Consider the following 17580-nt stretch of genomic DNA (forward strand, 5'->3'; position numbering starts at 1 on the left):
AAGCCTTTACGAGGTCTTCCCCTCTTCTTCTTTCCATGTATACGTACACAAATGTACACAAATGTGTAAATTAAATAAGAACTCCTTTTTTAGTAGTACCGGTGCAATGAAACAAAATGAAACAAATTTCCAATCATTGGACAACAAATTTGAATATGAATAGGTTTGCACAGGTAATACAAATTTGTTATGAATTGTCTGAGAAACATAGTATCAAGCGAAAAGAACAAACATGCTTCAATGTGACATAGCCCTTTGCAATTTTGTAGTCTGACCGCCAACTTTATGTCATTCTTTTTCTAGGCCCTAAGTGGAGATGATCAAACTCTGGTGTTCACCATTCCAATCTTTGAGCCTCTACCCTCCCAGTACTACGTGAAGGCTGTATCAGATCGGTGGCTGGGATCGGAGACTATCTGTCCCATCTCTTTCCAGCATCTCATTCTGCCTGAAAGACATCCTCCACATACAGGTGGGTTGAAGATGAAAGACTACATTCAAGAAGGGGTTGTCACATGAGAATTAAGAATTATGTTACCCTGACGAAAATGAGATTTTCTTTTGGTATTTGAGATTGAGATACACCATAAAAAAGGTGAATAAACTTTCTTTGAGCTGAGACCTAACACCAGTAAGCTTGATTATCGTTTTTCCATGTCAGGGGACATGGCTGGAGTATGGGGACCCAATATTTGCCTCGCCAAGAAGTGTTCCAGGCTTTACAGCATTGCGAATCAATTAAAGATGAGGGGAAGGGTGACGGTTAGGGTTGTATTTATATATATATATATATATATATATATAGTGTTAGGAATTCAGGAAGTGTAGTATATTGACTGCGGAGTAATTGTCACTGAAGCATTTGTCACAGATCTGCTGTTGGATCGGGTTTGCAGATAGGTGTGTAGATAGGTGTGTAGATAAATAAACAGGATTCAAGTGTTACAGTTCCCCAAATGGTGTATTTGGCAACATATTTCGTAAAAACAAGTGATCACCTTGAAATTCCAGCTTCCTACACACAATCAAACCTCAAAGCATTAAAATATTTTTCCTAAAATATTTTTGATTACAAAAAATAAACAATTCTTAAGTTGGTGAAACAAATTTGTCTATTTATTTGTCTATTTTACATCTTTTCCTTGGTCTTACTTTTTTACCTTCCACCAACACCATTTGGAACATTGTGTGACCTTACAGTACATAATTATGACATTTCTGACTTCATTTCATCTTTTCTCAATCCTCTTTCCAGAGTTGCTGGACCTTGTGCCTCTTCCTAAGACTGCCCTCAAGAACGCACAGTATCAGATGCTTCAGAAATTTGACTACTTCAATCCTATCCAGGTAAGATATTTGTTGATGCAAAAATATTTAAAGTACTATTAAATGTATGTCACAGTCTTCTCACTGGTTGATTGAATTATAGTGTAACACATTTTGAAATATGGGGAAAACAAACATTTTGGCTTTTATCTTACTAGTATTTATCTTGCTGCTTATTCCTTATTCAGTTTCAGTTTTTCTTGCCATTTCACTTTAAATATTGACCAGTTCAATTTTTTTTAAAGGTCCTCTTATTTTGTTTTGTTTTGTTGAAGAGCATCGGTTGTTATGAATTTTTGTGTGACTAAACTGGTCATTTTGAAGTGTGTACTGGTAAACATTATTAATGCAGCCCTTCTACTAAAACTTTGTTGAGCAAATTGTGAAGTGCTTGTAACTCCATGGAAAGGGCACAATACTATGTGGATCGGATTAGATTGGATGTTCATCAAGAATCATAATTTTACTTGGATATAAGATATGAGATGAAAGAAAATGGATAAATTTGAGTAATGTGTTCAGGAAGTGACATCCATCAAGAATGCTCAGTTTTTCATGAGTGGTTTTCAAACAGTGAGATTCCTAACATTTCATATTTTATTTCCACATTTGCTGATCTACATCATATACAGTCACATCACACACATCCACATTTCCACAAACTTTGTTTATGATTTATCCTTTTCTCTGTCTGTCCACAGACACAGATCTTCCATACCCTGTACCACACAGACCACAATGTGTTGCTTGGTGCTCCTACGGGATCAGGCAAGACAGTAGCAGCTGAGATTGCCATGTTCAGAGTGTTCAGAGAACAGCCAAAGACCAAGGTAAATAGTATAGATATATGGACTGCTATGAGAGGCCTGGCTGTTTTTATAGGATGGGTCATGACAGAGCCATCTATACACATGAGTTTGGCCAACTTGGTTTCACTGGGTCGTAATATGGCATATATTCTTTTGTTTTGTGCTTGCCCAACAAAGAGTCTCCATATTGTGTCCAATTCTATTAAACCGGGTTGACCAAACTCTCCTAATCAATGGCACTGGGTCACGGTAGGATGCAACGTCCACGAGAGCCAGTATAGAAACAGCTAGTCCTTGAAAATTAAAGCAGTCAATATATCTTTTGTATACCGAATTGACACAAAAATCGACCAAGAATTCTTACCTTATCCTTTTCTTGAGTAAAGATTGGTTAAAACATCACAGATAATCTGAGACACTGTCTGCATGTCTGTTAATCTTCGCCGGAAAGTTGCCTGAATTTACGATCATTCAGGAATTGCAGACACACTGTATCGTATCCACGTTCGCTCAAAGAACCTTTTGACACGTAAACCAATGGGGATCTCAGCAAAATTTAACTATGTCCGTTACCTGGGGCAACAGGCATCTTTGTCATTACCTATTGCCCGTTACTCAGGGCAACAGGCATAGTTTGTTTTTTTGCCGGCATGGCTAAAATCACGACTCCAATTTGAACCAATCAGATGACTAGATTTATTCAACAGACAGATTTTACTATCTATCGTTCTAATTGAATAGATGTACTAAGTTCTATAATGTTTCATGAACAACCCAAACTAAAGTTACTCTCATCTTGAACTATGAAAGTTTAATAGAGGAACAGAACTTTTTCACTGAGCTTACTGTGTTCAATGAGCAGCCTAAGACCAACTTGAAATTAATATTATTTTACTGTCCATGGTCTTAAAATTGCAATAAAGGCACAGTACTTTGGCGCTGCTATTAGTATGTTCAGTTTCCAGTGAAGAGCCAACACTGTTAACAGACTGTCTTTGCCTGCAGGCCAAACTCCATAAAGCTACAAAGATCTGTGATAAACTTTAGCAAAACAACAAGGAACTACTGTGTAATATCAGTTGGTGTACATGTATATAGCTTTTGTCCTTATTGGTCAAACAATCACCCAGTAGCTTGTTTATATATTGATCTTGCACAGGTTGTGTACATAGCACCGTTGAAGGCTCTGGTCCGAGAGAGAATTACAGATTGGAAAGTCAGACTGGAGGAGAAACTGGGCAAAAGGTGAGTTGAACAAGTGTACTTAGTTTTGAAGGGATCTGTGTTTTTTAAAGCCACAGGCATAATGTAACCATAAAAGTCCTTAAAATGGTTAGAACAGATACATACAATTCCTCAGAGCTTTCGCTTTTTAGGTAATGTATCTTTTAAAAATCCCTATGTTTGCATATTTTCTGCAAATAATCACTTGTACCCTAGACCTTAGTCCTTAGAATAAATTTAATGAATGAATTTTAGAGTGAGAGAACTGACAGGTGATCTGATGTCACTTAAGACAACAATTCCATAGTCTTGACATATACATGTATCTTTGTGACTGCACCTTGGAAAAGAAATAGGATGTAATTACCATTCTCCTTTATCCCTGCTACAAAAATCCATATTTCATTTAATGTCTACAGATATTTAAGACAAAATTACCAATGTTTGCATATTTTCTAAGAGTTTAAAGCGATTGTACTTGTGACATAACTTTCAGAGTGGTAGAACTGACCGGCGATGTGACGCCAGACGCCAATGCCATAGCTAGAGCAGACGTCATCGTGACGACACCGGAGAAGTGGGACGGAGTGAGTCGAAGCTGGCAGAACAGAAACTACGTCAAGGCTGTCTCACTGATCGTCATTGACGAGATCCATTTGCTTGGTGAGGATTCTGTTAGCCCATTGCCTACAGGAACTGGGGGGTGTTTCACAAGGAACGTAGATCGAACTTAACTCTAGATTGGACTTCAAAATTATGGAGAGCCATTTGTTGCCTTAAAGTAAAATATGTTCAAAAGCAGTAGAATTTTCATAAATTCCGCATCAAGAACATGAAATCTCCTTGATAATAGAAAATATGAATGATTTGAATCAACATTTTATGCCTTTTATAATAACTTTTACAAAAAATGTTCAAACATGCTAACGGCTTTACATAATTGTTAAGTCCAACTTAAAGATAAGCTAAACTTAGGATCTTTGTGAAACACCCCCCTGGTTGGCTCCTGTATTAAGCCTAGGGGAGGGGGGGGGGGTGGATACAGAAGTTAACAGGTTAATAGCTGTTTCTTCCTGTACAATGAATTTATATACGTTTGTATTGATTGACTTGATTCATAAATATTTCAAATTTTCGTCATATGTAATTTGCAAACAAGATATTTTCAATGTATGCATAATAAAATAACAAAATTATCAATAAAATTTGATAACTTTTCTCAGTTTTCATGACTGTTTTGTGACATGTGTTGTCTTTTTATATGAATGTAAATGTATATGAAATTGAATGTCTTGAACCTATAATGAACTGGCATGCAGAAGAATAGTTGAAAACATTTGATACTTGAATGTTGCTAACGTTTTATAACCTTTTCCACAATAAATTAAGCAGATCAAAGATAATCAGGGTCCCATTGCAATAAGGTCAATTAAGATTTACATTTAACATTTTGGTCCTGATTTAGAAATGCTTGGGAGTTGAGATTTATTACGACAGAAATTAAAGGTATTGTTGTATTAAACACATTATTGATTGTACCTTTGCCCTGGACACTCTCCTCTAAGTTCATGTGAATTTATTTTCTCTTTTCCTCACACTTGTAGGTGATGAGAGAGGGCCAGTCCTTGAAGTGATTGTATCCAGAACTAACTTCATCTCTCACCATACTGATCGCAAGGTGCGAGTTATCGGACTCTCCACTGCCCTCGCCAATGCCAGAGACTTGGCCGATTGGCTTGGCATAAAGGAGGTAAGGAAAGATTGATCCTGCTTCTAGCTTGCAAATTAAAGGGGGCGGGGTAGGGTTAAGAGCTTCAAGAATAAACATAAAGCTCTATTAAGAATTAAAAAGCAAGTTAAACCTTGAGGTGTCGCATACCCATTCCAAAACTATGCACAATAAGCATGTCACATTAAAATGTTGCACTTATATAGTTTGCTGGTACACAGCTTATTATGAGCTGCATATGTTTGAAAATTGCATGCCTGCCAGTCAAGGCTTCTAAACCAATGGGCTTATGCCAGCTCTGGCGCCATTTTAGACTTGGAGTAAAATATTTATCCCAAAGATAAGTCGCCTATCAGTATTTTATCTAAGCCAATAAGTGAGTTGTGACTGAAGTATTGGGTACCACGCAGATACTTTACTGAAATTGAGAAAAGATAGCATACATGTAGATGAAACAAAAATCATCCCTCTCCAAATCTCATGTACACAATGTATATCATGTGAACAGTGTCAACATAAATATTTTGTTTTTAATGTATTACACTTGTATGATAGGTTGGTCTGTTCAACTTTCGTCCCTCTGTACGACCCGTTCCTCTGGAGGTTCATATCAGTGGGTTTCCTGGCAAGCACTACTGCCCTCGTATGGCCACGATGAACAAGCCAACATTCCAAGGTGAATACTTTGCTTCTGATGCCCTAACGATGGTTAAAGAATTAAGAATGTGCACTTTGAGGGGATTTGTTATGTGGACAGATGTTGAATACTAAAACAAACGCAGTAACTTAGCCAAGAAATGGGAGTTAGAGACCCCCGAGCCGTCCGGAAACCCGACATGAATGGCGGCGATGGCCCACTGTCGTTATTTCGTCATGTTGAAAATAATCTAGAGACCTCTGATACAAGTACTGTGCATAATAAAGTGCAATGGAGAGAAATTAATGAAATTAATGAAGTATTACACAAATACAATGTATTTGTTTTGGAACTTCTCATTGCTAATAGACACATGCATTTTGAATGTGACAGAGAAAATGCATGCATCTTCATATTAGTTTCATATTTTATATAAAATACATTGAAAGTGATCATAATGGACAGGTGTATTTGCTCGTCCAAAGATGTTTAATGGTGTGTAAAATACAGAGAGGAAGAAAGTCTGGTACCACCATTGTAAGACGACTTTGTTGAGTTTACCATTATATAGCATGAATTACAGCAGAATGTTTCCTTTTTGATTCCACAGCCATCAAGGTGCATTCCCCGACCAAACCAACTCTGGTCTTTGTATCGTCTCGTAGACAGACCAGACTGACCGCTCTAGATCTCATCTCCTATCTAGCTGGAGATGACAATCCCAAACAGTGGATGCACATGGACGAACAACAGGTAAGACGACGAGGAGACGACCTCTTCTCAGGTTTCCTGATAACCGGGACAGGTCCAATGCGAGAACTGTTTAATAGGGATGAAGCAGTTTTTATGTTGTTGACACTTACATCAATTTCACTTTACCCATTTTCACAGATCTCCTTGTTTCTCCATTTCAATCTTCCTTTGTCAGAGGCTTGAGGTGCTCTAAGTCAGCTTGTTCCTAACGGTCAACTGTTAGGATGATAAGAAAATATACAAGCATTTGATTTGATTTGATTTGATTTGTTGATCACTTTGGGTTCAGTATGTAGCAAATGTACTTGTACTTTTATTCCCAAGCGAAACAAACGTACAATGTACAATAAAACGTACAATGTATCAAGTACAGATTACCCTTCAGTGGTAAAGTTTCTGTTGTAACAATTTGAACTTTTGCATCATCAAGATAGTCAACCAGATTTCTTGTTTGGAATTTCCTTTTCTTTTAGCCTTGTTGCACATGCAGTGAAATTTGGCAGCATGGGGGGGGGGGGGGAGGGGGGGGGGGGTGATGAGAACCAAAGCTATGTTTAAATTACATATAGTATTACCTCTATCAGTATCCTTGTCATGGAAAAGTTTCCTTCTTAAAACTTTCCTGAAATTCACCTTGATTATAGCAAGTTTGTTATACATTTGCAAGAATCCAGGGCAGCATTTCACAAAACCATCATAAGTACAAGTTCGCAGAAAACACATTAAAACATGTGTACTTAATTTTAACGGGATGCCGGCGAACTTGTTCTTATGACGGTTTCGTGAAACAATGCCCTGTTCTTGACTCGTAACTTATATGCATTGTATTGATTAGATGGATCATCTCATAGAGTCTGTGAAGGACAGTAACCTACGATTGACCTTGTCCTTTGGTATCGGTATGCATCATGCTGGTCTGCACGAGAGAGATAGGAAGACGGTAGAAGAACTCTTCTGTAACCAGAAGATACAGGTAAGAATATCCGCCCCTTCGTCTCCCCATTCTGAAAACTAGAATAACATACAATGTAGGTCCGGGATTCTTTGTATTTTCTGAATTTAAGTGTTATTATTAATCCTTTTAAAAATTTGTTTGTTTGCTTGTTGTCTAGAATAGACTACAATTGATGACTAAATAGATAAAATAAATTGTAAAAAACAGTGCCATGAAAAAGATACAAGGAAGGTTGATGACATTCGATTAAAAATACTGACCTTAATACTTTAACTCCTTTGTTTGAAGACGTACATGTATGTATAATATGCTACAACATCTTTGGAAGTGGCTGTAGAAGGGAACACAGTAACATTTATGTATAGAAAATCATAGTGAGTCATTGGATATTGATTGTCAGAAGTGTATTAAAATGTTTTAACTAAATAAAGCAGATTTTTCAATTGTTTTCTTTGTGATTACCTTATATGGTTCTCACAGTTAAAACTACATGTTGTTAGTGGGGGGGGGGGGGGGAATATATGCAGAGTGAAGTTGTATTTTCAAGGTTCTATTACCTATATTACGTAATGTAAGTGTAATATGTGATTGTTTCTCTTTGGTCAGGTCTTGATAGCAACCAGCACCCTAGCCTGGGGAGTCAACTTCCCTGCCCATCTGGTTGTAATCAAAGGCACAGAATACTTTGATGGCAAGACCAAGAGATATGCTGACTTCCCCATCACAGGTACAGAGCATTTTGTAGATTTGTAGTTACTTTATATTCATATTAAGAACCCAATTACATTCTTGGGAAACATGTTTTTTGTCTTCTCTTTGTATTCTTGTATTCTATTGATATATATTGTTGATTTGTTATTCTATGAATTCATATTGTTTAATTATGTTTGAGATTTTCACCATAGAAACACTGCATAAAAAACATAATATTTTCAAAATAAGTTAGTAAGTTAAGTACTCTTCATTTGTGACAAGATGTTTTTTTTTTCTTCATTTTTTCACTGAAAAGATGCAATGCATGAGAGTCACATAATCTTCATGTATGTTTATAACCATTACTTCATCGTCTGTATTTTATATCTCAAGTTCTTATTAAATAAATAATGTTAATAATTTGTCACTAGAAATCCTTTAGATAGAGAAATTAGCAATTATTTAGCGTCATTAGACAATGATGTAAACAATCTATTTGTGTTTGTCAGACGTACTTCAGATGATGGGTCGAGCAGGGCGCCCCCAGTATGATGACCAAGGAACAGCCGTCATCTTGGTGCACGACATCAAGAAGCACTTCTACAAGAAGTTCCTCTATGAGCCTTTCCCTGTAGAGTCTAAGTAAGTACAAGGGTGCCCCTACTCTCCCTTCCGCCCACCCTACCCCTCAGAAACAATGATAGATTGCTTTGTATCTGTATGATGACCAAGGAACAGCCGTCTTCTCTGTGCATGGCATCAAGAATCACTTCTACAAGAAGTTCCCCATGAGCCTTTCCCTGTAGAGTCCAACTAAGTCAGATGTTTCATTACATTCAGTTATACCATGATATTATTCTCTAATGGATCTATTGAAAAATGAATCCAGTTGTTTGTATGTGTTGCTTCTTGTTTGTAAGTCATTACTCTGTTTCTGAATTGTCATTCCATGCTATTCAATTTGTATTATTGCAAAGTGGAAGTTTAGTATTACTCCACTCAATATACATACATATCCATTTGAATTTGTTAAAGTAAGGAGTAAATCGTGAATGAACTGAATGTACATTCATCGAGAAAGTCGCTTTCCAAAGTTGTTATCATTCTTTGACTAGATTCTACAAAACCTGTTCAGTCCTTGCGTTGCTCAAATAGTTGATATCTTATTTACTTGAGTAACAGAACTCACAAGTTTTGTAATTAGTCAACAATTGATGTTCACATCCTTCTGCAAGACACACATCTGGGAGCCGTTTCACAAAGCCTTTTTTCAATGACAATTGACAAAAATCAGTGACAAATCTGCTGATAACCAATCAGAAGCAAGGATTTCAGTAGCTTATAACAAAGACTGTCATTTGTCACTGATGACAAGTTTTGTGAAACAGGTCCCAGTTTATAGATTCCAACTTAGGAATCACAGCTAACAGTTTCAATTCCATGATTTTTGGGATAGCCTACTGGATGTACTACCCGAGCATCTGAATGCAGAGATAGTGGCTGGTACGGTGACGTCCAAACAAGATGCCATGGACTACATCACATGGACATACTTCTTCAGGAGACTCGTCATGAACCCAAGGTATTAACCCTTTCACTTCTGAACATCAAGAATACTTATAATAATAATATTAATAATATTTGATTCTTGTAAAGCGCATATCATAATATATAACTTCTCTGTGCGTTTCCAAAGAGCTTTGGATATGATTACCCTAGCTTTAGCTCCTGTAGCCGTAATTAGCGCACAGTGCATTTCAAGGAATAATCCTACCAGGTACCCATTTACCTCACCTGGGTCGAGTGTGGCAAATGTAGATCAATATCTTGCGGACATTAGTGCTGCGGGACTCGAACCGCGGACCTTGTCATTTGCAGTCCGGTGACATGTCCACTCAACCACAACACCTCTACATTATGTCAAAACCCATAAACACGTACATGTATGATAACAGATTATTACTGCGATGTGATGTGATGATTTGTCTGTAGAATTCTTCTAGTCTGGAAAAAAAAAATGCATTCAGCTATTCCTAAACAATTCTCTTTTACTGATATCCATTCTGCTTGCTGCATCAGTTGTAGATACTTGGGTGCATGGGTGTACTAAGAATACAGTATGTATTGAAAATGGCCTTCATAGAAAATGAAGGAAAAAAAGCCAAGAGTTTTGCTATTGATGAATGATTAATGTTTTGAACTACATGTACAAATATTCTTCTCATCTGCAAGAACAGAACACCAGTTTGGATCACCAGTTTTGACATTTTCTTTCCTCCCCTGGAGACGAAATACATAAAAGGATAATGTATGTATTATATATATCTATATATGATTGATTTATTGTTTCTTTACTTTTTTATTAAAGCTATTATGAGCTGGAGGACACTTCTCATGAAGGCATCAATAAGTTCCTGTCTGGGCTGGTGGAGAAATCTCTGTTGGATCTTGCTTACTCCTACTGCATAGAGATTGGAGATGTGAGTACATGTGGTTAATCTTCTACAAAGTTTGATATTATGAATATAAAGTGTAAGAGAGGAAGAATTCAGTGAATAAGATGTGGGTTTGAAATATGAAAGTGTATCAGAAAAGATGGAAGTGGATATTTTTCCCCTGTCCAATTTTTGTACCCAACTAACAATACTTATTCCAATATTACATGTATTATAATAATGTGACCAAAATAATGCGGGATGAACTATTTCGATAAGCATGTCAACCATACTACACATATTCTAGATAAGCTTCTCAAGAACAATTATGGGAGAATAATTATGCAAGTATGTCTGTCTCTCTCCCTCTTTTCTCCCCTCTCACTATCTCTCTGTCTCTGCAAATGTCTGTCTGTCTCTGTCTCTTCCTCTCTGTCCCTGTCTCTCCCTCTCTTTCCCTGTCCCTCTCTCCCTCTCTGTCTCTTTCTGTCTCTGTCTCTCCCTCTCTTCCCCTCTCTGTCTCTCTCTCTCTCTACAGGATGACCGTACCCTTGAGCCTCAGACCTTGGGGAGGATCTCGTCCTACTACTACCTTCATCACAGGACGGTCCGTATGTTCCAAGAGAGCTTAGGACCAGACTGTTCATTCCCAGACCTCCTCACAATACTATCGGTAAGTCATGCTCTGTAGTAGACCGATTGTGCCGCCAAAGTTTGCAGAGCAGACCCTATGGTCGGCTTCTGTCTCTAAAGAGAGGAGCCGACCCTACCCAAATAAGAGGCTAATGAACAAAAGTGACAGAAATTTTTGGTCTAGCTCTGTAGGTGATAATGGGAATGATGGTGGTGTAGACATATAGAAGTGTATCTTTGTGAGACATTGATAAAAGAGAGAAGGGAAAGAAAAGGGGAGGGGGGGGGGGGGGAAGGAGGAGTGGAAGAAGGTAATGAAGGGGATGAATCAAAGGGAATGGAGACAAATGAAAGGTAGAGAGAGAGAGAGAGAGACAAAGAGACAGACACAGAGAGAGATTGGGGGGGGGGGGGGGGGAGAAGAAAGAAGAAGACAAAGGAATTGAAACAATGTAAGAAGAAAAATGATAGAATCAGAAGAAATTACAAGAATTATTCAATTATTCTGTATTACATGTACACTGTATTTGGTTCAAAGATATTGGGTCTTGCAGAATATTTACCTAGTAGTTATTTTCTTTTGCTTATGAATTATGGTAAATGTAGCTATATCTACTTGTACTTTGTCATATTGCACAATGGTGCAGTAACTATTACCTACATGTATGCACAGCTCCTGCCGTGCAGTCATAATATTACTTTTATACATTTATGTAGTTCTAATGCAACATTTTTGGAATCCACTTCAATATCTAAAACATGGCTTGCTCTTTTTCTGCCTTTTGTTTTATTTTGCAGGATGCCCACGAGTATGAAGGTCTTCCAGTGAGACACAATGAGGATTCTCTAAACAGGTATACATGTGCAATATATTCAGGCTTGCAGTTAAGCTAGATATAGTACTAGTGTAGGGTCCAGGGTTGAAGTAAGAATTTAGTTATTGTGTTATTGGCTGTGGAACAGTTGTTACCAGAGCATGTGTCTTTGATGTAAATTTTGATGTGGTATTAAAGTTGATCTTATAGATAAAGTTGAGTTCTGGTCATGCGATTGCATTGTGAAAGAAACGTGGAATTGATTAGAAAAGGTTGATCATCTAGCATACACATGTATAAGTATTAGTGTGTACTGCAAGGTTCCAGAATCATTAAAACGATTAGAAATGATTAGAAATTTGGTCACAGGCACTGTACACAGAAATATGTATATGGGACTACATGATCATGTGGCAAAGAAATCTGTCCTGATTTGTATGATGTTACGTGCCATTTTCAGAATATTAAGGAATTAGAAGAGCCATGTTCTTTGGGGAACATTTTAATCTTATATTCTTCCACACTTGCATATTAACAATTATAACGCTCACAAATTATTTTTCACTTCTTCTCAGAACTTAACCTTCTCTTTAAATGTACATGTAAATAATTGAATCTTCAAATCCTAAGTGTAAACACTTCTGTCTCCCCCCTTGCCTCCCATTAATTCATTCATGCACAGCAATCTAGCAGAAGGGCTTCCCTTGGAGGTGAACAAGCATTCCTTTGACAGCCCTCACACCAAGGCGAACCTGCTGCTCCAAGCTCACATGTCAAGAGCTCAGCTACCATGCAGTGACTACTTCACTGATACCAAGTCGGTGCTAGACCAAGCCATAAGGGTTCTTCAGGTGGGTAGCAGGGTGGATGACCTTAGTGATGCTAATTGTGCTGGTGGTGGGGGTGGTAGTGATAATGGTCGTGATGGTGGTAGTAATGATGATGATGATGATGATGATGATGGTGTTGGTGGTGGTGGTGGTGGTGGTGGTGGTGGTGGTGGTGGTGGTGGTGGTGGTGATGGTGAAGAAGAAAATGATGATGAGAACTACATGTATGATGAGAACTATGATGATGAAGATAATAATGACAGTGGTGATGATATGATGATGATGTATAGTAATAGTGTTGGTGATGATGGTGGTGATGATGGTGGTGATGATGATAATAGTGATGATGACGATTGTGGTGACGATGATCAGGGGGAAATTTTAATGTGAATGTTTTTGATACCAGAAAATTAGAACATTGAATTAGAAGCGCATTTATTAACTGGTTGCTGTTTTAACCAGTACCCCCAAAACAGCCATTCAAAACAAAACTAAAATTGTCTCTAATGAATTGACAATGTGATTTCTCCTTTGTTTGTTTGTATGTAACAGCATTGTTATACATTCTTCATCAATCATATACTGACAAGACCCAAACGGTAACTGGAATAACATTTCTCTTTCTGTCTTTTGGGAATAAACACCTTCTTTATCTACGTTGATACAAGTGGATTGAATTGAAATGCTAATGGTTGTGTATATTATATTCATCACCAGGCAATGATTGATGTTGTATCCTTCAACGGCTGGTTGGCGCCCGCACTGCAGACTATGCACCTTGTACAGTCCATCATCCAGGCCAGATGGTTTGATGACTCTCCTCTACTAACCCTTCCTCATGTGGAGCCTTCACATCTCCAACACTTCAGGTGAGAAGATGAGACCAGGGCCCTGTCTTACAAACAGTTGATATCAATCGCAAGTATGTACCGGTACATAAGAGATAGCATACTGCAAACTTGCGATTGATTGGAGGACTTGCGATTGATTTGGATCTATCGCAACTCTTTGTAAGATGGGGCCCTGGGGGTGTTTCACAAAGATCCGAAATTAACTCTAAGTTGGACTTAATCATTATGGAGAGCTATTTGTAGCCTTAAACTAAGCTCTATTCAAAAGCAAAAATTTAAGTATTTGAGACTTTTCATAAATTCCACATCAAGAACATGAAATCTCCTTGATATTAGAAAATATGAATGATTTGTATTAACATTTTATGCCTTTTAAAATAACTGTAAACAAATATTTTCAGGATGCTAACGGCTTTCCATAATTGTTACGTCCAACTTAGAGATAAGCTCAACTTCAGATCTCTGTGGTGATAGTCGAGGCAATCTTATGTGATCTCCAATGAGAAAACTTTTTTATCTTCTCCCCTTTCTGTATCCTAATTTGCTTTTTTGTATTTAAACAAATTTGTCTTTTGCTCTCTCACCTCTACTTACCTACCTCATGTTCTGTAGAGCTTTTACATCTCATCCCTTTAGGTGACAACACTCTGCAGTCACACATACATGCTGCAAACCAAACTCACATTTTCCACACAGTGGAATTAGAATAATTAACTGAATAGTACCTACAACATTTTAAATGGCAGAGGTGATTTTGTTTTCTTCTTCAAATTTTGAATTTTAATTCAAGCATATTCTAGTAGTCTCATTGCAGAATTCAAAGTGGGTTATTCCACATTTCACACAGAGATAACTAAAACAGAAAATACTCTTACATGTTTCTTCTTCTTCATGTATTCTACCAAACTATTCTCAAATCTTCTATCTGTGGTTATATTTAACATAATATTTAATCCCACTATACATGTACACTGTATCCTACAGGACAAGAGCAGGAGCAATTGAAGGTCTACCGGAGCTAATGGATGCCTGCCACAATAAACACTCCTTGAGGTCTATGCTCAAGAACAAGCTGACCGATCGACAAATTGATGAGGTATGGTATGGGGTTTGTTTGTTTTACCCGACTGCTATAAGAAAGCATGTGTATGCTTGTCAGTAAGCAACCAGGGGACCCACGGCTTTCAGTCCTCTCTGAGGGACTTGGTAATGAGGATAAATGCCTTACCAAAGGGCACAAGCGTATTGACTTGGTTTCCAACCTGGTATCTCTAGGTTACGGGACCACTGGTCTACCGCTGAGCCATCAGGCCTCCAACTCTTTGCAGTGTAGTGCAGCATTTTATACAGTCATTTGCAATGTTTTGGACAGTCTGACTTGACATGTTTATCATAAATGGGGAGTAATGTCAGTCAAGAACCTTTGTGGGTATGAACTCTTTTGGGTAGTTTGTATAAAAAGTGCATATCAATTTTCGGTGTCATGTGTGGTAAGTTTCAAATGCTGATTACAACAATTGAACATGCTTTGATTTCAAAAGTACACAAATTGAATCCTGTCAGGCAAGTAATAGAAGAAGAACTGTTAGCCACCGTCGTGACTGTATTATAAAAAAAATACCATTTTGAAAGGAAAAGAATGAAATGAAATTGATCTTATCAATATCTTTATAGCCAAATATTAAGATATTAGAAGCTGTCGTGGAAGATGTATGGGAAGAATAAAATTTGTAAGATGTTTGTTGTATTTTGTTCATCCACTATATGACATGGTACAGTGTGGTACAGGAACTGGGGTGTGTTTCACAAAGACCCTAAGTTGAAGTTATCTCTAAGTTAGACTTAACAATTATGGAAAGCTGTTGGCATCTATGAAAATATTTTGTAAAAGTTATCTTAAAAGACATAAAATGTTGATTCCAGTCATTCATATTTTCTATTATCAAGGAGATTTCATGTTCTTGATGTGGAATGTATAGAAATTCTAAAATACTTGAATTTTCGCTTTTGAATATCTAAGGCTACAAATGGCTCTCCATAATGTTTAAGTCCAACTTAGAGTTAAGTTTGCCTTAGGATCTTTGTGAAACACCCCTGGTCTGGTAAAGTTCATCAGTTGTTACTGTATGTTGTCATCTCTTTATCATCTACAGATATGGCATGTAGTGGATAAGCTGCCAGTTATCGAGGTTGGTCTCTCTATGAACGGGTGGTGGGTGGAAGGTGGACAGCAAGAGAGTAAACGGCTACCTGCGACCTATATCCGTAAGTATCTGACGCTTCAATTCCAGATTTCCAGGGGCAGGGATTTTTAGAAAGTTATATTGGTGAGAAATTCTGATGAAGTTGATCACCTGAGCAACTTAAACCAAACTTTTTTGGTACCACCCTGTGCGCAAACATGTACATGAACAGGTATATCTTCCTTTATTGGTGTGAACATTTATTTTGAATATTCTCTATAACGATGGTTTCACCTCAGAACTTAATATCTTTGTAATAGGTATGACAATTTTTTTTCTCACTTGTGTTTTCATTCATAATGATTTTTATTCAAATCAAATTTGTATTGGCTGTCTTGGAAGATTACGGTCCATATTTGGTCAGTGATCAATGTAGCCCTTGATATCATAGGGATGGAACAAGAAAAACAATTTTTTTTCCCCACTTATTATACATGTATTACTCCGAACGAAAGTGTAGATCACTTTTAGATAAAAGAAATGTTCAAAATGTTGCTTTTTGCAGATGGTCGAGCAAGAGAGAGTGACGTCACTAAGGTCCATGCCGATCAGCAGTATGTTCTACAGGTGGAACTGAAGAGACGCAACAGAGGGAGGGTATATATTTTCTTATTCTTTTGTTCCACATCGTTCATTTCTTCCTCATTGTCTTCCTCCTACCCATCATACAAAAAAAGCGGTTTAAAATACAAGAGTCCTTTATGCTATTTAAAAAAAAGTATAATTGGAATTGGAATTGTTTTTGTGTAAGGCATGTTAATGCCCCACTGCACTACTTATAGCTACTTGCGCCCTCTATATAGCAAATAATGCCTAAGCGGTGGCCATTGGTCCCCCTTGGTCCCATTTCTCTTATGTTAATTGAGAGCTGATTTGTAATTTGATGAGATAACCACTTATCAGTGACCACGCAGGGAGGTCTAATTCCTCCTGGGCAAACTAGTGCAGATAGGCTTTAAAATGAAGTGATGTCCTCCGGTGGGTTTATATAAAAAATAAAAAGTTTAACATTCTTAGAATTTACATATTGAATGTGTTTCTTTACAGTTAACAGCCTTGGATGTAATATTCATTACATTCTCAGTAATTCCAAGAACTTTAATCTATGGTTTTGATGTGAATGATGACAGTGGTGATGATGATGATGATGATGATGATGATGATGGCGATAGCTTTGATGATGATAGCTATGATGATAGCAATAGTAATATTGATGAAATATCTAATATTCATATTGAAAATAATAATGAATACACTGACATTTATCGTGAAAGTTTTAATTTAGATATAGGAGATAATCCCATTGTTGATATAGATGATAATAGTCAGTTAATGAGAATGGAAAAGTTGGTATTAGAAATATATTCAATTCATCTGATACATTGCATTTTCAAATTTCAGGACAACAAAGCCCATGCACCTCGATTCTCCAAGCCGAAGGATGAGGGCTGGTGGCTGGTCTTGGGAGACGTAGATAACAAGGATCTACTTGCCATGAAGAGAATAGGGTTCATCAGGGGTAGATCAGTGGCTCAGCTCTCCTTCTACACCCCTGAGAGATTAGGTAAGTTTTTAACCCTTTACAGGCTTGGGTCCACTTATTGAGCAGACATCGACTGCCAAAGTCGACCTTAGCGATACAGACAT

At 37.4% G+C, this 17580-nt stretch overlaps 1 protein-coding gene across 1 annotated transcript in view; it reads left to right on the forward strand.

Moving 5' to 3' along the window:
* Positions 1-17580, forward strand: part of LOC100888531 (activating signal cointegrator 1 complex subunit 3) — a 44325-nt gene that overhangs the window by 24303 nt on the left and 2442 nt on the right. Inside the window, exons 21-41 of the mRNA XM_030995198.1 lie at positions 304-472; positions 1256-1347; positions 2028-2156; positions 3295-3380; positions 3856-4022; positions 4964-5109; positions 5644-5764; positions 6336-6478; positions 7314-7451; positions 8040-8160; positions 8636-8768; positions 9583-9708; positions 10495-10606; positions 11100-11234; positions 11993-12048; positions 12692-12860; positions 13557-13708; positions 14675-14786; positions 15844-15955; positions 16439-16530; positions 17335-17497. Coding sequence (XP_030851058.1) covers positions 304-472; positions 1256-1347; positions 2028-2156; positions 3295-3380; positions 3856-4022; positions 4964-5109; positions 5644-5764; positions 6336-6478; positions 7314-7451; positions 8040-8160; positions 8636-8768; positions 9583-9708; positions 10495-10606; positions 11100-11234; positions 11993-12048; positions 12692-12860; positions 13557-13708; positions 14675-14786; positions 15844-15955; positions 16439-16530; positions 17335-17497 — 2674 coding nt within the window. The remainder of the gene's footprint in view (positions 1-303; positions 473-1255; positions 1348-2027; positions 2157-3294; positions 3381-3855; positions 4023-4963; positions 5110-5643; positions 5765-6335; positions 6479-7313; positions 7452-8039; positions 8161-8635; positions 8769-9582; positions 9709-10494; positions 10607-11099; positions 11235-11992; positions 12049-12691; positions 12861-13556; positions 13709-14674; positions 14787-15843; positions 15956-16438; positions 16531-17334; positions 17498-17580) is intronic.

The sequence above is a fragment of the Strongylocentrotus purpuratus genome, unplaced genomic scaffold (genome assembly GCF_000002235.5).
Source record: "Strongylocentrotus purpuratus isolate Spur 01 unplaced genomic scaffold, Spur_5.0 spur5_scaffold_21, whole genome shotgun sequence".
NCBI lineage: Eukaryota > Metazoa > Echinodermata > Echinoidea > Camarodonta > Strongylocentrotidae > Strongylocentrotus > Strongylocentrotus purpuratus.